The following is a 24,676-nucleotide window of genomic DNA, read 5'->3' as shown; positions in this document are numbered from 1 at the left end:
GAATTTCCCTGCAGTACTTTTTTTCTGGCTCTACATGTCCTCAGTCTGATGGCCAGCATCACATAACCCACTTCTATGAGCCCAGGTCATCCTGGACATGTCCCAGCCTGTGACTGGACATTGAAAGGAGTAGCAGCGCAGTGATGAGCTCATCCCTGTCACTCTCTCCTCTTATCCGTGAGCTTCCTCTTCTGCTACTATCTTTCACATAGTACAATACTGTTATACAGGGACAGCAAGAGGCTGATACCAAGTAAAATTCAGATACTTACACTGCTTGCATTATAAAAATACATTAATTTAAGTATTAATGAATACAGTGGCTCCAATAATTTGGGTCTTTTATATCTGTCTGAAATTCAGTGAAGCTCTGTATATATTAATGTATCTTTCAGAGCATTTGGTTTAAAATGCAAGCAGCGCATGTACTAGACTTTGACTGCATATCAGCCTCTTACAAGCAGCACAAGAAGCCAATCAGTTGTGCTGCAGTGCAAAGAGCATGCGGACAGGAGGAGAAAGTAGTAATGAGTTCATCCCTCTGCTGCTTTTACAGGCCAATCATATGATGTGAAGGAAGCCTTTAAGTGTCCTAACCTGCAGCAGAGAAAATCAGATCTCCCTGTTGCCAGAGAGTACTTTGTGGTGTGGCAGAGCTGGTAATTCTCAGGACTGGATGGGCAGAAATCAGGGGCGTAACTAGAAATCACAGGACCCAATAGCAAAATTTGGTATGGGGCCCCGTGACTTCTAGTTATGCCCCTGGCAGAGCCCACTTGAGATCCCACACATCCCACCTGAGGGTGACCCTGCAGAGCCCACCATAGAATCTCTATGGCAGGCTCTGCAGGGTCACCCTCAGGTGGGCTGGTTGCACTCCTTACCTGTCCGCCTCCTTTTCCTCCACCATCGCCGATGGGCCCTGCGTCCTCCTCCGTCGCCAGGTCCGCCTCCTCTGTCGCCGGGCCCCGCCTCCTCCCCTGCTGCCGACTACGGGCCCCGCCTCCTCCTCCAATGCCGGGTCCAGCCTGATTCACCGCCGCTGCTGGCTCGCATTGACTCTGTGGTGAGGAACACGCTTCTGCACAGATTACCGTCAGTGAACTGAACAGCAGCGCATTCTTCTTCAGAGCCGCCAGTGAAAGCCACCAGCAGAGGATGCCATAGCGACTCAGGCAGCCCGCACGGCATCTGGCCGGGCCCCACTGTGCCCCGGGCCCCATAGCGGCCGCCTGGGTCGCTATGGTGATTGTTACGCCACTGGCAGAAATACAAATCATTTGAAAGGTAAAACAGCTCTCTTATATTTCCTCTGCGTATTAAGCTGTTTGCCTGGATTCCACTTTCAGTTCCCATTTAAAACGCAACATATGACAATGGTATTTATAAATTGTCTTCTGGCTTTTGCATTACAAGCTCTATCACATTTTGTTAGCATTACAAACTCTATTTTAAAAAAAAAAAAAAAAAAATGTTCATATATTACAAAAAGAGGCATTTAGCTTATACGGTCATGATGTACCTAATAAAACATATTCATTGAACTCTTTGTTGTAGAAACAACTGCTTAAGACACAGCTATGCTGGAGGATCACTATCCTGCAAATATCCCACTATAAAATGATTTTATTGTTCAAGGCTTCAGATAATCTGGCTACTTAGGTGATTCATTTAAGTGCAGAATCTGCCTCATAAACTCATATGTTGTAAAAGCCACAGCTTGAGAAGGAATGCAGCGAATGTAGTTCAGAGACAGACCTCGATATAGACCTTTCCGTATGCCATGCTCCTTGCAGACATATTTTAGGGTTTGAAACATGGTTCTGTTAGGGGAAAAAGAAAATCCATTATTTTAACACTACTTTGTGCCTGTTTAGATATTACCTCAATGTTTCAGCATCTTAAATCCCAACTGCAGCCAAACAGTTTCTGGATAGAATATGGAAGCCTTAGAACCTCCTTCAACTTTTTATTGTTGTCTCTATCCTTCCGCAGGAGCTTTCACCCTGCGCTTCCTTTCTATTTGCAGAGTGACAGACAAAATAGCAAGTTAGGGGAACTCTCATTTGGAACACAGCAGTATAAAACCCATCCTCACTCTATCCAAAACTAGCTTGGCTTCTCATAGTCTGCATTTATATATAGCTAAAGGCCTCATTCACATGACATGCACGCCCATGCAGAGACCTGCTCCTCCGGGAGGGACAGGTGCAGCTGCCTATACATCCCTATGACAGGACACAGCTGCACGCCAATCTGAACCTGCACAGCCGTACAGGTCCTGGTGCACGCACTTGGATGCAGACAGACACAGATGCATGCACACAGTTACATGCTGCCCCATGTCCCTCCCGGAAGCAGGTCTCTGCAACGGCATGCATGCCATACTATGGTGCCATAGTAAACAGCAGCTATAATGCTATATAGTCACTTTCTATGTTTCCTAAACCTTACTATAAAAAAACATTGAGGGGAATGTATCAACACTGGAGCAGACAAAAGCTGGAGCAGTTGCCCATAGTAACCAATCAGCTTCGCTCTTCAGTTTGTTAAGTTAAGATTTGAAAAATGAAGAGAGAAGCTGATTGGTTGCCATGCGCAGCTGCTCCAGATCTGGTCTGCTCCAGTTTTTATAAATTCCCCTCATTATGAATTAGGCACTCAAGGAACAGGTGTACTGTACTAGTCTGCAATTAAAATTATAAAGAGATAAACAGAAACAAGTGGGTTTTTTTTCTAAACATTAAACTATGCTGCGAGAACTGTAAAGTGTATTAGTGGTTAACTTACCGACACTTCTCATTATCTGGCAAGATTGCCGACAACTGCATCCGCCGGCGTGTGACATCCAGAGGGTAACTAAAAGCAGAGAGGGTAAACCTTACTATTTGGTGACTTGTTACTCTTAACTACACTGTAGCAAAACATTTAAAAGGAAGAACTGTAGATTCAGCTGAAAAAATATAAAATTACAAATTCTTCAAACCATGTCATTATGGAGCTTTGTGGACAGGGGTACAGTCGTGATAAAAAAGAAAAAGGACCTTCCCTAAAACTGTTGCCTGCAAGGAAGAACACAATATTTTACAATGTCTTTATTGGCTGTCATATTACACAGTACCCTTCACTGGAAACACCTAAACTCAATCATTTGGAGAGTTATCCACACAGTGTTGGCCATATAGGATGTTCAGGTTTCTGCAAACCCTTGGCCATATAGTGTATTTTTTCTCATTGGTGTTGCAGATATATACGCTATATGTACAGCACCATCTAGTGGCTGAAATAGGTATACATGGAACAAAGACATGCCAGGTTTTCTCCATTTTTGTACAAGACTGAGGTGCCTGCAGAGATTTGCAGAGCAGAACGGGAATCCACAGATTTTTTTTTTAAGGGCAGTTACAGCCATGTGGACACAATATACAGTAGGTGTTTGCACACATAATGGATTGTTACTTTTCTGAAACTGTAGGGTGATAGATAGTTAAACACTGCTTCCCGTAATCCTTCACTGTGACATCCATTGAAAGCAGTACACTCTTATCCACAGCTATGTGATCATGCCTACCATGCTTACCACCCAAGCTGAACTAGTTTAAAAAAAAAAAAAAAGAGAGTTTTATGAATCATTTAGAGCAGTGGTTCTCAACCTGTGTAACCTCAAGACCCACATTTTGTCCTTGCTCCTTAAGTCGTGACCCAAGTTGCACTGCAATGGAACGCAGTGTGGGCTGCTGTGCTGTGACTGAGCTCCGTCCATATGTGCATCCACTTGTACCGCTTCCTTGCGCGCCCTGTACAGGTGCCAGGAGCCAGATTGTGATGTCACTCCAGTCCAGGCACCTCTACAGGACAGGTAGGGAGCTGTAAGCAATGCAAGTATGGATGGATGGAGCGGCCATACCCCCAGCCCACCTCAAGCTGACACTCAGCACCGGGCAGCATATTTTGAATGGCTGCTTGGCGCGAGAACTGACAGTGCTGCGCTAGGGGGTGGCTGGGGAACTCTCACCTAGAAGAGTGGAAGGCACACGGGGACCCACTGAACACGGGGTCACGACCCACCAATTGAGAACCAAGGATTTAGATTTCCAGATTTATATTCATAGCACATATAAGTCTACATACGAGATGGTCTGTGAAATGGCTCCAGCAATCCCGCCACAGCATAAACTGACAGGTGTTTTTAGCACCATGACATCTGGATTGTCAAAGGATGGTTTTCCCAGAAGCTCTGGGGCATGTTTGAGTCCAGCAGTCTTTAAGGTCTCAAAAGTGAAAAATGAGAAACCTGTTAAAAGAAGGAAACAACGTCACGGGACAATACATGAAACACCTGTTTAGAGCAAAGCAGATTAGCCAGTTTAAAAAGTGCAAATTGTGACTTCCATCTCAAAGATGTTTAGAAAATATTATACAACAGTACATATCCGGATGACAAAAGAAATAAACTGAAAAATATACACAAAATAAATGCAGCTCCCCGATTTTGTATGCAGGCAGTTTTAGGGGTTCAGTGCTCCTAACTCCCTAATCCTTTGCTCACAAATAGTTCTTGGCATTCAGAAAATATATAATGTTGGGGGGTTTTACGTCATTTTCAGGCCTAAAATGTGGAATATAACATGGGTGCAAAAAATGAAAAAAGGGCCTCAGTCATGAAGGGGTTAAAGTGACCTTGTAGACCCCCACCCCCCATAAAGCTCAATACTTACTCTTTACTTACTTGTGGGCAGCAAGTGGAATCTTCGCAGTCTTCATTAGCTCCGAGTGCTGCTGCTACGCAACACTTCAAGTGGGTGTTACAACATGTTTTCTGCTGGGTGCTATAATTCCACCTGCCGATCATTAAGTCACAACTAAACACAGTGGATGATGGGCAGAACCACAGCACCCAGCGAGGGAGAAGGAAGTGTTAAAAAAACAGTGGCACTCAGAGTTACTGAAGAAAGCAAAGATTTCACTCATTGCCTATCGTAAAAGGTAAGTATTCAGCTTCTTGTAATGCAGAGAGCAGCTACACGTACTTTGTTACAGAAGTGACAGGGTCACTTTAAATTTGAACAATTTAATGCAGTCAAATGCATTAAAAAAAAAAAATGTTTAAACATGTCTTAATCTGTCTTGACATTAGCTTCCTGTCATCCCCTTGCACAGCAGCACTCACACTAGCTGCTAATCAGGCTCTTCTGTATGCACATATGTTGGCAAGGAACATTCAGACATACAGAGTAAGCAGAGTAGATAACTTATCAGTGTGCTGCTGCTCTGATCAGCAGGCGGAGAGGTGACAACACAACATTCCTTAACTCTGAGGAGAAAGTGGTGTGACTCTACTAATTGTGCTGTCTAGCAGGTGTGTATGAATCACATATCTAATGTATTGGAGTCTCCGAATAACTTACCTGCATAAGGAGCCATTCCTATAACAGTGGGAACAAGGCCTCTGTAATACCCACGGAATCCTCCTTCCTAGTATTTAAGCAAAAAGATAATATAAATAATTTCAGTGTTTTATGGATGCACACAAGGTGTTTTGTGACAGTAACATAACATTATTCTCTATTTTCTTCCACAAGATCTTTATTGCTCTGATATTGATGACACACAAGAACATTAATGCTCCAATATTGATGACACAGAAGAACATTAATACTCCGATATTGATGACACACAAGCACTTGAATGCTCTGATATTGACAATACAAACTGCACACACACTCACGGTACCTGGAAGGTGGGCAGTAGAACTAACTGAATACATGTACACATCGAATGCAGAAAGATGACGCATGAAAAACTCATCTGAAAGTATTTTATATTTCTACAAAAGAGACATACCTTTGTGTAAATACTCTTGAATGCATCTATGATTCCATTATATTTGTGTTCTCCTTTGACTTGAAATGCAAGACGAGCTCTGACCATATCCAATGGATAAGTGCACATAACTGCAGTAATACCTAACATAAAAAAATAAAATAAATGAAATTCCAACTCATTTTACCAAAACGATGTAATATGAGGACAAACCTAATTCATCCAATCAGGCAAGCCTTTGCACTACATAGATGTTGGTAGATCTAATGGAGTATGTGCAGATTGTAGCATGAATGGTGAGTTTGCCAACCATAAGTACGATTACTCATGGTTGGCTCTTTTTAAATAATATATTGATGCTCTGTTAGAACTCAGCACTTACAAAGACTGAGAGTCAAAGAGCTTTATTTAAATCAAACTTAAGCTGCCCATAGACTGCTCCAATTTCGGCTTAGTCCTTCTGGCTCCTGCTAAAATTCAAGCTGTGGGTGGCCCTGTTGGCACCACCCCATTTGAGCAAAGTGGATTTTTTTTTGTAGGACGAACAGTGTGTAGTGACCATTCAGATATTATGACAGCCAGCGCCCACAGCTGTCATAATATAATAGTACAGCAGGGGATATTCCAAATCCCTGATAAGTGTAGATGAGGATCCAACTGTGTTTTCCCCTTCAGCCCACAGGGGTGTGTGGTCAGCTTTAAACTTAGGAAAGCCCTTTTCTTCAAGGAGCGTGAGACAAGAGAGTTGAATAATAAAGCACTTACAGCAGGTATTCTAGATCTGCTCTTCTGCCTAAGCCCACTCACAGATTCTAACCTCTGCATTTGAGGCCAAATTATTTGGCTTTGTGGGATTTCATATATTAAAGAGAGCTAATATACTGCTTACAGTCACACAGCACACCCTTAGGACGTGTTCACACCATGTATGTTGACCTGCATTTTTCTACAAACCACCGCACATGTATGGTGTGAATAGGGTACATAAAAACAATTGTTTTCTATATGCTCTATTCACACCATATGCACAGCAGTGTGCAGAAAAACGCAGCTCAGCAGAGATGATGTGAACAAGACCCTAAAATTATTGCTTAGACCTGGAGAAACACTGATTTTCCCTAGTTGTCTCCCAAGACAGACAATGATGTAAATGCAGCATGACTGGAACTTCAGTTTAAAAGCACATAGTGTATCTTACCCATTAACCTTCCAGACTACTTTGGTGTAAAATATGGATGGCGTTGTTTAAGCAGGAAATTTTACATGCACCCGTGTCCATGATGCATGTTACAACTAGCACCCCATGAGTCAAACAGGAAGGCTTAGAATGTAATACGTGCCACATACATAACGTATATTCCTACCACAGCTGCTGCTGTATCCTGAATATACATGGGATGCAATCAGGGCAGCCTTCAGAAATTTCGAGGCCCCTTACACGGCTTTAGGCCGGGCCCCCCCCGCTCCGCCCAGTCGCAACAACCACTCTTAGGGTTAGTTCACACCATAAGCAGTGCCCTCCGGTCCCATTGAAGTGAATGGCACCGTAGCCATGCCCTCCGGCTGCAATGCGATCGCCCGCACGGGATCGCAAGGTACATTGTGTCTGCAGTGCATTCAGGTGCGATCAAAATAGTGCTTGCAGCATTTTAAATCGCACTGCACCCGAACGCACTGCAGGCACAATGTGCCTTGCGATCCTGTGCGGGCGATCGCATTGTGGCCAGAGGGCGTGGCTACAGTGTCATTCACTTCAATGGCCCACCACGCCCCCTCCAGCCCGGCAAAAAAGTGAGCTGGCTGCAATGTGAACAGGCCTTAAAACAGTACAAGGAGCAGCCATATTCTTGGTATAACCACTTCCAGCGGAGCACGTACATTTACATGAACCTGCAGGAAGTGGTTAAAAAAAAACCACACATACACGTAATGAAACACACATATCACACACTCATTAAAATCACACACACATTAAAAAAAACACACAATAAAAACACAACTAATAACAATAGTTAATAAAAAAAAGGTCCCCCTCTCCTGCTTACCTGTTTTGTTCCTGGGCTCCAGTGTGACACATGGGGATTATAGTAATGGTGGAGTGTAGGATCAGTGTGATCTGCATCTCAGGCTGATGCAGACCTACTAATCGATCCCTGCCTGTGTCACTGTCGGCACCACGAGGGCGCGATCAGTATGATCTGCATCAGCAAGAGATGCAGATCATACTGATTCTCCACTGGACCACCAGGGAATTATTTTCATTTAATATATTGCCGTTTCGGCAATATATTAAAATGAGATGTGGGCAGTTGCCAGGTTTAAAGATGGCCGCCGCGAGTAGCGGTGGCCATCTTTAAAAACGTAATGTGCAGTCAGTCACTGCAGTGGAGGCAGACTGGAGACAGGGGGACACCGGAGGCCCGCACAGAGAGAGCACCCCAAGTGAGGATCTCGAGTGTGGGCCCCGGCTTCCTCCGGTGCTGCGGGGGCCCGGCCGCCTCCACCTCCTGCCAGTCACCTGTACGGCCGTCGGCCGATACTCATGTAAGGTACCAGGCCGGGCCCCTCAGGGGGAGCCAGGCCCCTTACTTGCGTATCGGCCGTACCCCCCTGACGGCGGCCCTGGATGCAATTCAGATATTATTTAGTAGCGCCTTATTCAAACCCTGTGCATACCTCAAAAAACATTGGTGCATGTAAAGTACCACAAGTGTACAGACTCCATGTGCTTCTTGCACGTATCTCTACCTCTATCTCTAGGGAATGTCTAATTTAAATAAGAATCCCTCCATGTATAACAGAATTTAAACCTTCTATAAATGCTTTTGTGTACTGATACTCTACCAGCCATTGATCCAGCCATTAATCTATGTAAATGCTCAGATCTGTTGATTTTCTTGCGTATATACTGTAAAACAAAAAATGTAAACAAAAATGATTAAATCAGTCAGTTGGATGCTAAGCAGGGTGAAGATAAAAGTAAAGACTGTTCATGTGACATCATGTAAACATAACATGGCCAAACAGGATATGAAGAAATAAATGCTATTGCAGAACAACGTAAATAACCTTTAGCCTCAGTTTTATTTATTTTAGAGTGTTTTTCTATGGCCAGGATTATTGCTTAAATCAGTATTTACCGTGCACTAAAGTTACAAACCAGATGCCAATCGGATATGCAGGGAAGATCCAGCTGCGTAAAGTTCTTTCAAACCATATCACACAATGAGATCCAAGGAAGTACGGGGAACATTGGGCCAATGTGCAGAGAGGTTAGGGAGAGTGTACACACATACAATAAGTGCCTGATTATTTATATAGTGTTGACAATTTAAGCAGCACTTTACATATTGTACATTCATATCAGTCCCTGCCCTCAAGAAGAATACAGTCTAAAAGGTCCCTATCTCACATGCATACACGCACACACACACATATATATATACATACATACTAGGGTCGATTTAACTGACCAGCAAGTCTGTGAAGTGTGGGAGGAAACCCAACCAAACACACTGGGGGAAATGTATCAAAACCGGAGCAAACAGAATCTGGAGAAGTTGCCCATGGCAACCATTCAGCTTCTCTCTTCTATTTGTTCAGTTAAGTATTAAAATTGTAAGATAGATGCCGATTCTTACTATGGGCAACTGCTCCCGATTTTGTCAGCCCCGGTGAGAATATGCAAACTTCATGAGTGTCCTGGCTGAACCTGAATTCGGACCGGGGACCCATCTGCGAGGCAGAGGTGTTAACCACTGAGTTACTGTGCTTCCACTGTGACCACCAGTTTGGGAAAACATCATGTTATGTCTTTCCCCACTTCTGCACATATCTATCTAAGCTTATGTAGAAACATGGCCGCACAGTTTATGAGAGTACCCATATCGAGCTCTTTTACAACACGTTCTCATCTGAAAACAATTGATTATTATTCTATATACAAGATAGAACGGGTCTTTGTTACAATTGTGGTTTTTTTTTATGTGTTCAAAACTATTTCCCTATGAAATGGTGCCTCTTATAAAAAGTTCTGTGGTTTTGTACTGTAACCAGCTACAAACAAATATAAGATCTTTAAATAAGACTATTCTTGAATAATTCTGTGCAGAAATGGTCATTTATCTTTACGGCCTTAATATTTGGGCATGTAAGTGATTTTCAGACACAATAAAAATCTGCCCATGACTTTTTGCCAAGTTTAATAGAATGACTGTATATGCGTTAGACTACACGGGATTCACAATTTACAATGAACTGCATGCAGATTAGCACTGCTTCAGCGCAGATTGTTTATTTATACTTGAACTCTGCATTTCTTTGAAAAATGGCTGAACAGTGAATAAATTACTTTAGGAATTCAAATGTTTTCCATTTACATGCAAAAAATCCAGTTGTCACACCCTCATGAGCAGTTCAGACTCAATATACTGGCTTCATTCAAAAATGGTCTTTGTAAACACTAGTTTCACATACATAAATACATTATCATAAGAAATACTTAAGCAACTGCACTAGGTGTGACATCTCTATGCCTGTGCTTGGCAGAACAAATAAGTGGTGTCCCTGATATATGAGACAGAAACTTCGGGGGAAGGGGGATAAATGTGCCACCAATTACAGCCGATGCTCCTGATTTTGAGCCTCATTTGCAATAGCAGGCTAAAAGCTAAGCAGTGATAAAAAGCTTATTATCACATAGTAAAGTTTTTGGCTTGTTGGAAATTCTACGTATAGGTGGCCCTGGTCAAGGTGGTATTCATGTTCCATCAGCATCAAGTAGGGCTATGGTGAGCAAGCTACTTGAGTAATAACAGGCAGGTATCCTTTCTTGTTTTTCGAGAGATATCTGGCAGGCTTTGATCAACCTTTACCGAATCTGTTCTTTACCCATGCAGGGCAAAGCAACAGGTTCACTTAATCACTGCTACAAGTTTTCAATTCAGTCTGGTAAGAGCTTACACGATGCTTAGGACTCTTTCTCTGCCCACGTGTGACATCACTCAGGCCTGGTAACTGGTGGGCTTGGCTCCTAGTGTTGTGTATGGTGGAGGGAAAAGAAGAGAGTCACATGATCTCCATTCCCATAAGCACCAGGTATTACTCATTGTGCCAGGTGATCCAATGGAGTGGCAGAAGAGGGAAGGGGAAGTGAGCATATCTAGTGTGGAAGGGAGAGGTGTATGGTCAAAGCACAGGTTCACTTTAAAGTGACACAATAATGACAATCAGGCTTGTTGTAACCATGGAGGAGATTTTATAGATACAAAGTTCAGACATAGGCAGGCCATGTTGTAAAGTATTAAGTGGCCTTGAAACGTTACTCTTTATTAGGTAATAACTTTTTTATGACTCCTTTTAATTTCACAACTTGGTAAGCTAAAATATAGAACATAAAATTTTCAATCTTCTCAGCAGCTGTTTGAAAAGCACCACCCAATAGCTCCTTTGCTAGCACCATTCTAGGAAGTTGGGTTTCCAGGACTGGGCTGGGTCCCTCTGCAGAAATAAACTGCAGCGGTAGCTATTCTCCCATCTAAAAAGAGCTATATTTTCCACCAATGCTTAGCCAGATCTCCTCTACAACACAGGATAATCCTAAAACTAGGTAAACACTTCTAAAAGGAGAAGTAGAGGCATGATAGAACTTCTTCCTTCTTATTACAGGAGAAATACTAGCAATCACCCGATCTATAAACCCAGCATCACTGCCACTGCCTAGACACTGATATCTAAAGGCTTACTGCCAGGGTGGGTGTGGCCACTGAGGGGTGTGGTCACTGAGGGGTGTGGTCACTGAGGGGCGCTGTAAAGCTTTCTCGCACAGGGCGCCTAAAGGCCTAAGGCCGGCCCTGCTTACTGCCTCTAACAGCTGTACTCGGGCCAGATTTCACTTGAGCTTGCACATGCACTACCTCTGCTGCCTAAAGCATCACCTCTTTAATAAGATTGTTTTTATTTGTGGAAGAATTAAAAATATTAGGAGCCACATCTCTTTATCAGCTTGCCATAGTTTTGAAAGAGGAAATATAAACACAGCAGGTGCTCCCAATGATTTCCAATTGTTTTAAAGCAGGGCAAAAACAGACAACAAAATCTCGAGGCCTATGATTTAGCAGATCAGCTAATATCTATATTAGCAGCCCTATCACCTTAAAAAAAAAAAAAAAAAAGGGGGGAAAACTGGTAATGGGTTTTATTTAGAGATCTAAACATCTTTGCCATTAGAAGCCATACTAAGCTTTTAATTCGACAGACGTTCTAGTATATACATCCTAGGGCTGGGCACCTTGATTTCTACATTGTCTATATAACAGCAACTCCAGTACAGAAAATAAAAATCCATGACAGTATATGTATAGATCCATCTGAACTAACAGGACCTTTAAAATGCTTTCTCAATACTTAGCTATATATTTATTATAACAGCAACGAGAGGAAAAATTACCTTTTTGTATCTGTCAAATGCCATAAACTGTATGGCACCATATGGGAAGATCCTGACCATCATGGCTCCGTTCCCTTTATAAAATCCTAGGAAGCCTTCTTTCTGCTTCACAGCTTTTATGGTGGCGAGTACACCTAAGAACATAACGAATTTCATAAAAGGAATACAGATGAGCTGACATTATTTTTGTAAATCCACACCAGATAATAAAGAAAAAAATAAAGAAAAAAAATTGTTAGTCCACAAGAGACACGCTGTTAAAAAACACAAAATAATGCTTTCTTTTTAATTTATTCAAATAAAGCAAAAACAGCCATTGTGCCACTTGGTTTGGATTCCTGGAAAAGTCAGAAAGGAACAGGACAAGGGCCAGTCTCCGTCAATGCTCCTACCCTTCAGAAGACCAGGCTGCAATTAAACCTTTGGGCACTCTAACAGTTCACACAAGAAAGTTTACATCAGTGGTGATGAAAAAGTTTAAATTCAAAGTGTATGCCTGGACAACATAAAAAAAACATTCAGCACATTTCTTCAATACATGCACATTTCCCTAGGCCCTGTCTCTTATGCAAGTACAGGTTCTGTAAGTATGCAAGTACAGAAAGATACAGTAGCAATTAATCCTGCCAAAAATCCATTGAGCTCCCAACTTCCTGCCTCTACGGCACTGAAATCCCAAGCAGTGTTATCAGCTCTACCCAGATAACTTGTGTGAACTACAGAACACTCTGCTCCCCTCCCCATTTTAGGAAGAGGAGGGGAGAGGGAGGTGTTCTGTAGTCCTGGCATACCTATTGACCTAAAGTGATAATGCAGCTTCTCCATAGATACTGTACAGTTAGCGAGCATGGTAACTCTAGGAAAGAATTGTGTTACTGACAGGATCACCAGGTTAAAATATTAAAATAAAGGGGGGGGGGGGAATGAAAAGAAGGAAAAATTACCTTTTTGTATCTGTCAAATGCCATAAACTGTATGGCCCTATATGGACTAGTAAAATGCAACATATAGATCTTGGGTTTTGATATGCTTTAAAGGCCTCAAACACTTCCACTGATTCTTCTTTCTAATCTTGCTTATCAATAAGAGAAACAGGCAGTAACCTCTAACTTCTGAGCCTCTAATACTATGGAACCAAAGTTAGGCATTGTTACAATGGGGGCTGCCTTTGCTGACCACCTACTGAAAATGCTGGTTGCAGGTAATACTGTTTTTTATGTTGCCGTAGTAAGTGGCCTGGAATAAGTACACATAAGAAGGTAGATCAAGACAGAAGTTCTTAGCTGCGCACTTGTTCTGTAAAAAGAGAAATTTTCATGTAACATGCCTAATTTTTTTTGTGAATCTATTGCAAACTCTCATGTCTGCACTAGTAAGTGCAGCACTTCCTGCTGCACTTACACCCTGAGCCTCTGCCTCCCATTTAGCAGCAGCTTTGGCAACCTGCCATGCAAGCTCCTTTAGTTGGCCATTGGGCTGTCTATCTGATGAACTGAGGGAGCCCATAGTATCTCCAGGTAAGAAACTTTGCAAAAGATTTACAAAACCTGTTTGCTTAACAAAACCATTATTTTGGGCTTACACTTTAATTAAATGAATGGTTTTGATTTAAAAAACAAATGTTTACATCATAAAAAACAATATATTACAAAAAATGATAGAACAAAAACAGCCACATCATGAAACGTAAAACTGTTCTTACCCAGGTGCCTGTAGTGGACATTTTGTGCTTGAAAAAGGATTTTAATCCTATCCAAAGGTGCAATGGTTGATTTAGCGCAGCAACTGGCAACCCCTACGATATAAATTGGGGGAAAAAAACAAAAAAACTGTAGTTAGCACCAAACATAATAAAAACATTTTGATTGCATAGTTAGCTGAAGCGAACTATATAAAATTAGCTGAACTCCCAAATCAGGGACCCTGATTCATTTGTTTTAAGTGCGCTGGAGGATCGGACAGGGGAGGGGGGTAATCCCTGCAGGGAGCTGTGAGTGACAGTCACGGCTCTCTGCAGGGATAGATCGAGAAGTTTCATTGTCAAGGTCGGCTAGAACTATGAGGCTGAGTGATTTTCACTCACCTCATAGTTCTCCTTTAAAGATAATAGGGGAGGGGTACTGTGTCCCAGCCCACTAAAACGATTATCATCACTGCATGACGTGCTGAAAAGGAGAAGAGGAGTGGTCAAACATACCTCCAACAGGGTGAATTCTCCCAAATACATAAAACAGCCAACAACCACAATAACTATAAACAGAGACTGCCATAAGTACAGACCATCCACAGGGATAAATGGGGCTATAACACACAAGCAGTGGGACAAGGACCCACCCAAAATGTTTTCCTTACGAAGGTTGTGTGGCACCGGGCAATACCACACAGTTAGGATCATGAGAGCCAGGAGGAAAGAAAAGCTAGCCACACGTGGCTAGATTTCTCTCGTTCAGTGGGAGAAATCACTAGATTCCCCCATCCATGCTAAAGAGTATGGATGAAGGAATTTCCCTAGCCAGATATTGTATTCAGAGAGTCAGCACCCATGGCTGTCAGAATATTCAAACAGTGACAGCATTTCATTGGATGCAGCCACTGTACTACAGACAATTCCCAACCTGGCTCCTTCGATATTGCTGTCAAATTTTGTTCAATCAGATTTAACAAGAATAGAAAGAAATTCAAGCCGCGTATGGCCAGCCTAAATATTTTCCAAGCAGTCTGCACTCAGGGGGATGGGGAGTTACTTAAAGAACAACTTTACCAAATGTACAGTTGTCCTTTAAAAAATGGTAATAGCAGCTTGTTTATAGATCCTGGCAGCTGGTATTAAAAAGGAAACATTTACAGGGAAAGTATGGAGCATGTAACAGAAGGATATGGAACACTTCATATTCACAGGCAGACAGAAACAGTGAAGGTAGATCTCACTATTGAAGTATCCAAGATATATAAGAAATCAGAGGCTGGCTTAGCCCACCTCATTCCATATATTACTAAAACTTCAACTTTGAAAGGACTGAACCTTTAAGGATTGAAAAGAAAAAAAAAGGCCACATACAGAGTAATTTTTTAGCATCTTTTACAGGTGTCTGTTATAGCCCAGGAAAACCCGCCATCTTTTTTTCACAGAAAGAGCTTTAAACTGTACTGTGGCATGTTACCTGGTCGGTTTTACATTGTTCTTTACAGAGCTCTTAAATTAAAAAAGGGCAAACTTTTCACCTCCTGCCACGAAAGAACGGACCCAGTAGTAGTCTCGATATCCTGAGTTTGGAAGCTTGCTCCTTGATGTAGCAATAGTTGCTTCAGAGGCCATCTCAGTGTAGAGTCCTTTCTAGGAAATACAGAAACAAGAAGAGCTGAAAAAGAAGCCAAAATAAGTAAAGCTTGTTGTGAGGTATAAAATGGAGACCTTTACATAAAGTATAGTAAAACAAAGACCGTCAGCCCCATGGATACCAAGGGTTATACAAGTATATCAAAACTGGAGCTTTTCGGAAAGTCATATCAACGCTTTGTTCACAAATGAAAAAATTAAGTTTAAAAAAAAAAAAAAAAAGAACACTGTGCCTATTGTGAAACATGGAGGAGGCCCAGTTGTGTTTTGGGGTGCCTTGAATCTCTGCAGAAAGTCACTCGCACTCCAATGTAACGTCCAGTCAATCTATTTATTGACTAAATGGTGCAGCATTTCCATGCAACGTTTCTGAACCAAGAGGTCCCTTCCTCAGGCAAACAGAAAGTTTTTTATTGGTTTCACGTTATCCGCAGAGGCATCTGCTGCTGCTACTGCACCCACCACACAAATAGGGATTGTTTCCGGTTAGGAGTGCGATGGGATATTTTGAACTTTGAATGTCTGCAGGGCACAATATAATCTCAAGACTATGAAGGAATTTTCAGAGAAAATTGTACGTTCTTTTTTCGTGGAAGAAATGTGTTCACATCAGTACAAAACTACCAAGAAAAGGGATGGTAAGCCAACATATACCTTGTTCCCTTGGTATCAAAGGGGTGTTTGTAAGCATAGAAGAATGCAGATCCTCTTTGCCCGTGCCCCTGGCCTAACTTGTTTATCTTGATCTGTAGCTACAATACCTTGTTTTGGAAAAAAAACACTAAACAAAGCAAATAATTAACCTTATTTATCTTTCATATCCTCTCCTACTGTGAAATACAATCAACAAGGTATCAGAGATGAAAAAGATTGTAGCTGGAAACTGAAAAGGAGCGCAGTGTAAATTTTAATTTAATAACTCCGTATTTGTTGGTTGAAATCTCTTTCATGTGATCATGCTTATGTTCTACAACCACAAAACGGCCCTTGTTTATAAGCACTGTGTGTTTCCCCACGTAGGTGGTGCAGAAGGTGATTTTATCACTGGGTCTTTGATTCAGATAGGCTGGGTTCACACCTAGGCGTATTGAATATGCGCGTCTGTCACATGACCGTCGCACGGTTTTTTTACCGCGATTCGCGGTAAAAAAGTCGCGCGACCGTCGTGCGATTCCAAAAGCTACTTGGCTGTATCCCAATGTAAAACGCCCTACAAAACGGCCCAAAGAAGTACATGTACTTGTTTGAGCGTAGGCCGTTTTGTACGGCGTTTCAGACGGGCTGAAATACGGAAAGGTGTGAACCAGACCCATAGAAAACAATGGGATTTTCATGTTTGTACGTTTTGTTGAGCGTTCATAGAGCGTTGAACGCGCGACAAAACGTAAAGGTGTGAACGGGGCCATAAACAGCTACTAAGTGCGCAAGAAATGCAGCTACTCAGACATTTGTTTCAGATAATCCACTCTGGTGTGCACACAGCGTTTGCAGCATTCTGGACAGACTGATAAATTACATACATAATGTCATTTTTCCTGCACTAAAATATTCATCCAGGTAGTGATGCCTATCCCTAAAGTATGCAAACTGAAAGTGTTCTGTATTACAGGTGAAACCCGAATAATTAGAATATCGTGCAAAGTTCATTTATTTCACTAATGCAACTTAAAAGGTGAAACTAATATATGAGATAGACTCATTACATGCAAAGCAAGATAATTCAAGCCGTGATTTGTCATCATTGTGATGATTATGGCTTACAGCTCATGAAAACCCCAAGAACCCCAAATCCACAACCTCAAAAAAGTAGATTATTACATGCAATCAATAAATCAAGGATTGTACATAGAACAATATCGGACCTCTGAAAAGTACAAGAATGCATATGTACTCAGTACTTGGTTTGGGCCCCTTTTGCAGCACTTACTGCAATTACTTTTGCACGATATTCCAATTATTCGAGTTTCACCTGTATACTGTACAGTTACTGTATTTAAAGCGCTGCGCAAACTGTTGGCGCTATATAAATCCCGTATAATAATTTAAAAAAATTGTAGTTACTATGTTCAAAAAAAAAAAAAAAAAGCAAGAGCACATCATGTTTTGGAGCATAAAAACGGTGTGGGTGGTATGCAGTATGAGATTTCCAATGCCAAGAATAGCAGAAAACTAATACCTGAAGCTCTGAAACTTAAAGGGACACTAATTTGTATTATGGGAGCGAGCTTGAAGCTGTGGCTACTTTGCAACACACAGGGACCATGGAGAACAAAAAGTAGCCACCCTCCAGAAGGAAGGACAGTGTCAGCACCAATTTTGAGATGATTTGAGGATGTACAGCTGAGTGATACACAAATAAACATATATTTTTGTTAATATTAACTATGAGGTGAGTGATTTCCACTCACCCTCATAGTTAGAGCCGACCTGTGACAAAGAAGCTGTCACTGGTCGGCTCTATCTATTGATCGGGAAGTGAGCAGAAACATGCAGCCGATCCGCTCACTATCCGATCGTCTCCCTGCAGTGATTATGACTCGCAAGTCACCGCTCCCCACAGGGATTCCCCCCCTCCAGCGCTGATTGGAGAAACGAACCGCGAATGGTACAGCTGGCCCTGACTCTAGATAGGCAGAGCCAGCTGTCACTCACGCAGCTGGGTGGATCTTGTCAGTATTGTCGGGTTCTGTCCTGCTGTTCTATCACAGATTGTAACTGCGTTAGCATGTGTGACCGGTGACGTGAGCACGCATTCTAATGTAATCACGCCCATTTTTTTTCCGGTGTAAAAATGTGTGACCGGCAAAAGGTGTAGAATTCAAAGCTTTCTCCGCTGTTCCCGGGCAGATCAGCATCGCAGATGGTATGTGCAGGAGAACCGATCTGCCCAGGGACAGCTGATCGGTCCTGAAATCTCACTTCTTTCTGACCTTGTATTGCACTCACAAAGTCGGATAGAAGTGAGATTTCAGGACCGAACAGCTGTTCCAATACAGTCACAATCTGTGATAGAACACCGGCTGTGGCGCTCTCAGTATATCACTGGCAATAGCCCGCTATATACTGAGCTTTGGGTCACGGGCGGATCTTAGTATATACCCTCCCGTAACCCTAAAGAGAACTATGGGGAAAAACACTTACCCCATAGTTCTCTTTCGACCCCAGTGCGGTGCGGGGTAGCCCCACTACAAGAGTTAATAAATGTTTCACCCCTTACAGTTCGGGGCAGCCCCACTGCAAGAGAGGTTTTTGTATTTCCCAGAGTTCAGCTTTAACATTTAAGGAAAATTGTCATGTATAGTGCTAGGTCCCTCAGAATCGCTGTACAGCGGAAGCACATCCAAGACATAAAATTATAATAACACAATATACACATAATGCATGAAACCCCGCCAGATGTCTTCCTTGCCCAATGGAGATCACAATCCAGAATGATAAGGGATAAGCAGAAATAGCTGGAACTTGTACCTGTCATATAAAGTCGTGCAGTGTAACCAGGGGGACAGGGCAGCAAGGACACACATACAGCACACTCCTTACTGTACCCAAAATAACTCACTCACATATCCTACCCTAAGCCAGCAAGACAGGAAATTACGACATCACAGAGCTGTCATGGTGGCAGTAGTTTTGGCCCACATGAGATGAGCACTAACAGCCGGTGGGTAGCAGCACACAAACCGTCTCACTGAGTCCTCCAACCTGCAGGGAAAAGTGTCACTGCGGAGCACTCAATTGCCAGGAGCCCAAGTGACCTCAGACAGCACACACATTTGGACAGAAGAGAGCGGCATACTTTAATAGATATAGTCCCCTGTAAAGACTTTAAAAGCCGACGGGTGTGGCCATTTTTCCGGAGACCAAGCCGTACTAAATTCTGCCGGAAAGTCTCACATAAAATGTCCTTCTATTGCAGACACCAATATGCTCACCCGTCCCTCATTACACGCATAACATGCCTTCTCATGTAAAACCATTGGTTAAAACATGGGTCGTGGGAGGGGCGCGGCAGGTCATGTGACAGTCCCGGGGACACGTGGTTTGTTCAGGTGATGTAAATACAGGTTACAGCGGTTTAATTATGACATTACAATACACTCTAAGGCATATATTTGTGGTGCCAGTGGTCACATGACGTCGCTTTCGAGAAGTGCCCCCATACTCATTGAAAATTGTCATGTGGTGTCATGTGACCACCAGTATTACAACCAGGAAATGTGAGATGACGGAACACTGAGGATTGAAGCTGCAAGGAGTCCTGCAGCAATAAGGACTTGTAAAGAAAAGGTTCCTTGTAATGGATGCACTGTGCCATGTTTTATACCACAAGGAGCTCTGAGAAGAAAGAAGTGTAAGAGGCACAGGAAGGCTGAATGGTATGAATTAGATTGGTCATCATAGGAGAGATTATATAGTGTGGAGCCATTAGAAGGCCACCATAAGGGTGACTGTTATAGAGGTTTGTATGTGTATTGCCCTGTCTGCGTTTATGTGTGGCCAATGAAGGTGAAAGGTATATGTTGCTAGGGATGGGGGCTTGTTGTCTGGCACTAAAGAGCACAAAAATGCATGTAATGCCTTTTTCTTGGGTTTCCATAGAAGTCAATGGAGCCAAAACCTCCTTTTTACAGACACTAATATGCTCATCCCTCCCTCATTACACGCATAATGTGCCTTCTCATGGAGCACCAAAAGAAGCACCAGCACCTTTCCAAAGCTGGCACTGCATCATGTTACATAGGTGTGAACGGACACCATAGAGAACAATGAGATTTCCATTGTAGTGTAGTGGCAGACGCACAACAAATGAACAAGTAGATCCAAACCCTAACTGGGCAACATTTAGTTTGCGATAGAATTGTGTATTCTAAACAGATGTCATTCTCTGGACTGACTTCCCAGTAGTGACAATGATGACAATGATGGACCGTGCCTGCACCGTATGGGTTAGCACAGGCAATTGCAGTCTCAACCTCTAGGCACATGTCACAGGTTGACAAAGAATCACAACTGGGAGTCAGATGTCACCCTGTAACAGGAAGTTCCTCAACGAGGAGCTTCATGACATAATCACCGTGTATTTTCTGTATATTTAAAACAACCTTTTGAATTTCATCATATTATGATTTTAGTGACTGAGTTTAGATCTGCTTTGAAAGAGATTAGTGATGAGGCTGGGTTTAATGTGAACCCAGTTCACCCAAGCCCACTCAAATCTGTGACTGTCACTCCCTCCTGCAGTCCAATCAGTGGTGGGGGACATTCCCTGCCCCTTTGTGATGTATAGCTGCGGGGTGGTGAATGTGCTTGCTGCAACTGATTGGGGTGGTGCACAGGTGCACACCAAGTTCAGGCTCATCAATAAAAGAGATCTCTTAAGGTGGCCATACACTTTACAACCATCGCAAGACCTTAGTCTTGCGATGGTTGTAAAGTAATTTAAAAAAACGTACGATCTGCCCATCTTGGACAGGCAGATCGTACTTGCGATCATAGCAAGCCCGCCCCCCTGAGGGGCGGGCTTCTGATGACTGCAATGCTGAACGGGCAGTGTGCGCGTACCGGCCCGTGCAGCATTGATCTTACGATCATGCTAAAAACCAGCCGAAAATCGTACGATTCTCGGCTGGTTTTCTAGCATGCTCCTAAGACAAAAGATGTGCGACCGTACAGTAAAAACGGTTGCACGCCTTCCATACACTGTGCGATTATCGTACGATCGCGGGATTTCCCGCGATAATCGCACAGTGTATGGGCACTTTTAAAGTCTTACCTCTCCCTACCCACTGATACTCCCATTAATTTTTATTCTGCATGAGCCTTTTGCCCATTATTTCTGTGTCTGAGAGGGGGTTACCCCCCCCTATTCCTCCCATAATGCAGTGCTGTAGCTTAAAAAGGGAATCACCAATCCCAAACACTGTCTAATGCGGGAGGAGAGCAGGCCATAAACCCCTTTGTAAGCTCCCACACTGACCTACATGGAACTTATACAGAGTTTATGGGCAGAATATATAAAGTGACAAGTTCTCTTTAAAGGTGCACACCAGTCAAAGCTGATAAGTAAACCCTGAGATGCATACAAGGAGCACAACCTACCTGCTTAGTACTCCAACAGGCATTACTGCAGCACCCCACTCCCCTTTGTCTATAATCTAGTGATCTGAGAACCCTGCCTGTGATGCAAGAGAACTATTCCCAAACAAACCCACTGCAGGCTGCTTGCTGTCCCCGACGTACAGAAAACCAAATAAAAACATACCAGCACTGCCTTTCTCACAACCACCAATCAGAATTAAAACTACCATGGGCTTTTGAATGTCATTGATGCTACAGGAAACAAAAGGGTCTATTCACAAAAGGGTGAAGAGTTTGGAGAAGGCAGGAGAAGTGAACAATCTAGAACAACATAGCTGATTTGGAAACATTCTCCAATTGAGCTCACTTTCCAGTTCAGCTATTTTGGACTAGATTGTTCACTTCTCCTTCCTGCTCCAAACTCTTCACCATTTTGTGAATAGACCCCAAAGTCTTTAAAAGTTATACAGCACAAACCTCAGGAAGTGTACTCCCAATGATCGTGTAACCTGTTTACACGACTTTCATCCTGCGATGGTTGTAAGGTAATTAAAAGCTCGTACGATCTGCACATCTTGGACAGGCAGATCGTACTTGCGATCATCGCAAGCCCTCCCCGCTGAGGGGAGGGCTTCCCATGATTCCAATGCTGAGCTGGCAGTGTGTGCTTGCGCACACCGGCCCGTGCAGCATTTGTCTCCCGAAAACGCCACTAACCCGCCGAAAATCATACAATTCTCGGCTGGTTTTCAAGCGTGCTAGGGAGACAAAAGACGTGCGACCTTACAGTAGAAACGGACGCATGCCTTCCATACACCTGCCGATTATCGTACGATAATCGGCAGGTGTATGGGGACCTTTAGTGTTCCCTGTAGTTTTGTTTCCAATTAAAAAACAAACTTAAGATGAGGTAAATCAGCTGGAGTTTCTAATTTTAACAAAGTTGCAGTGTTTGTTGGATAGTTTTCCCTTTGAGCTGATTGTGGTCACTTGTTGCCTGATATTGCACATAAACACCTGATATGTATGGAGTCTTATCATAATGTTATGGGTCATGCACTGAATGTATAGCTTGATTACTCTGTAAATGTTGCATAATACAAACCAATATTGGGGAAAAAATACATTGTAACATTTGCATGTCTTGCTTCTTTTAAGTATGCATTAGTAAATCCCTCTTCTTCTTTCTTTCTTCTTCTTTTTTTTTTTTTCTTCCATTTAGCTATATTATACAATCACTTAAAGGCGGTCACAAGTAATTTTTTGGTATGGCGGAACTGGAAGGTGCCGAAAAACTACCTTCTAATGAGCAAACAGTAGCTTCTGCAGCATCTCAGCCATCTTCATCTCACGGTGAATATTTCTTTATAACCCTTGTGCTTTGTTACCCTATGTTGTTTAAATAAAATCTGACACTTTGCCAATTCAGGTCCAAGTGAAAGAATCTCTAGCTATCCCATCCACTGATCCCTTGCCCACCACACACACTTGTTTGTAGCACTTCAGCGCTGCATTGATACTTCAGAGCCCTTGGTAATTACCTGATACTTCCAGCATTGGGAGAACATGTGACCTCCTTCCAGGACGTAGTGCTCTTGCATGAGCGACAAATCCCCAAACCCTAATGCTGTCACCTCGGAAGAAGATGACATCATCAACCCTGTGTACGCTCAAATACATCTGGTGCAAAGCCTACACAGGCTCCAATAGAGTGGCGGGGGAGGGCGTGGAAGCTGCGTATAAGTGGGTTAAAAGGATGCGCTTTCAAGGGACTATGTTAAAGTGACAGAGTCTCTTTTATATTCATTCTGGATTCTGTACCATAATGTAAACAAGGAACATTAGTATTTGTTATGCATCAATTGTTTGGAAGCTATCACTGAGCTGACACACAGTGGAGTTGATTTATAAACGATTCTCAGTGCTGTTTGCCCTACGTAAATAAAACAAATATATGCACCAACGAATGTTCTTTAGATTTTTTTTTTTCCTTTTACAAGTGTAATTATATTATAAAGTTCTGATTGTAATATTGCATTATGGCCAATACATGGGGCTGAGGAGCATAGAAAGTAAATATTTAATTCCTATGCAGTTTTAATGCCAACTACACTGCTCAAAAAAAATTAAAGGAACACTTTTTTTAATTAGAGTATAGCATCAAGTCAATGAAACTCCTCGGATATTGATCAGGTCATTTAAGTAGCAGAGGGGTTGTTAATCAGTTTCAGCTGTTTTGGTGTTAATGGACTAAACAACAGGTGCACTAGATGGAGAACAATGAGACGACCTCCAAAACAGGAATAATTTTACAGGTGGGGGCCACTGACATTTTTTTTTCCCCTACTCATCTTTTCTGACTGTTTTTCACTCGTTTTGCATTTGGCTAGAGTCGGCGTCACTACTGGAAGCATGTGGCGATACCTGGACCCTATAGAGGTTGCACAGGCATGCCAACTCCTTCAGGATGGCACATCAATACGTGCCATTGCCAGAAAGTTTGCTGTGTCTCCCAGCACAGTCTCAAGAGCATGGAGGAGATTCCAGGACACAGGCAGTTGCAGTAGGAGAGTTGGATAGGGCTGTAGAAGGTCCTTAACCCATCAGCAGGACCGTTATCTGCTCCTTTGTGCAAGGAGAAACATTATGGACACTGCCAGAGCTCTACAAAATGACCTCCAGCAGGCCACTGGTGTGAATGTCTCTGACCAAACAATCAGAAACGGACTTCATGAGGGTGGCCTGAGTGCCCGGCACCGTGGAGGTCGCTTGGCATTTGCCATTGAACACCAGAATTGGCAGGTCCGCCACTGGCACATTACCCAGTCCAATATACAGTAGATAATCAAGATAATCAGCATGATATTTTTCCCCATTGAGAACTAATGTGTTTTCAAAGTGTTTGAAAGTGTTTTTGAGCAGTTTAGTAGCCATAGCAAACATTCACAGATATTTGTAGGGCAAATGGTCCTGCAAATTGTTTATACACC

At 42.7% G+C, this 24,676-nt stretch overlaps 2 protein-coding genes across 2 annotated transcripts in view; one reads left to right on the top strand and one right to left on the bottom strand.

Moving 5' to 3' along the window:
* Positions 1 to 1,630: 1,630 nt before the first annotated feature.
* SLC25A16 (solute carrier family 25 member 16) lies at positions 1,631 to 15,622 on the bottom strand. Its single transcript, XM_018567088.1, has 9 exons — positions 15,494 to 15,622; positions 13,974 to 14,066; positions 12,272 to 12,405; positions 8,668 to 8,731; positions 5,845 to 5,966; positions 5,409 to 5,475; positions 4,132 to 4,294; positions 2,791 to 2,859; positions 1,631 to 1,823 (listed from the first exon to the last, which is right to left on the bottom strand). Exons 1-9 carry the CDS (start codon positions 15,585 to 15,587, stop codon positions 1,655 to 1,657), a joined length of 975 nt encoding a protein of 324 aa, XP_018422590.1. The 5' UTR covers positions 15,588 to 15,622; the 3' UTR covers positions 1,631 to 1,654.
* Positions 15,623 to 19,967: 4,345 nt separating this feature from the next.
* Positions 19,968 to 24,676, top strand: part of BLOC1S2 (biogenesis of lysosomal organelles complex 1 subunit 2) — a 14,904-nt gene continuing 10,195 nt past the window's right edge. Inside the window, exons 1-2 of the mRNA XM_018567085.1 lie at positions 19,968 to 19,985; positions 22,886 to 23,039. Of these exons, the coding sequence (XP_018422587.1) occupies positions 22,955 to 23,039 (85 nt within the window). The 5' untranslated portion in view covers positions 19,968 to 19,985; positions 22,886 to 22,954. The remainder of the gene's footprint in view (positions 19,986 to 22,885; positions 23,040 to 24,676) is intronic.

This window comes from Nanorana parkeri, unplaced genomic scaffold, assembly GCF_000935625.1.
Source record: "Nanorana parkeri isolate BGI_ZX_2015 unplaced genomic scaffold, ASM93562v1 scaffold1005, whole genome shotgun sequence".
In the NCBI taxonomy this organism is placed as follows: Eukaryota; Metazoa; Chordata; class Amphibia; order Anura; family Dicroglossidae; genus Nanorana; species Nanorana parkeri.
The sequence above is the reverse complement of the archived record's forward strand: the minus strand, read 5'-3'. Positions and strand labels throughout refer to the sequence as shown.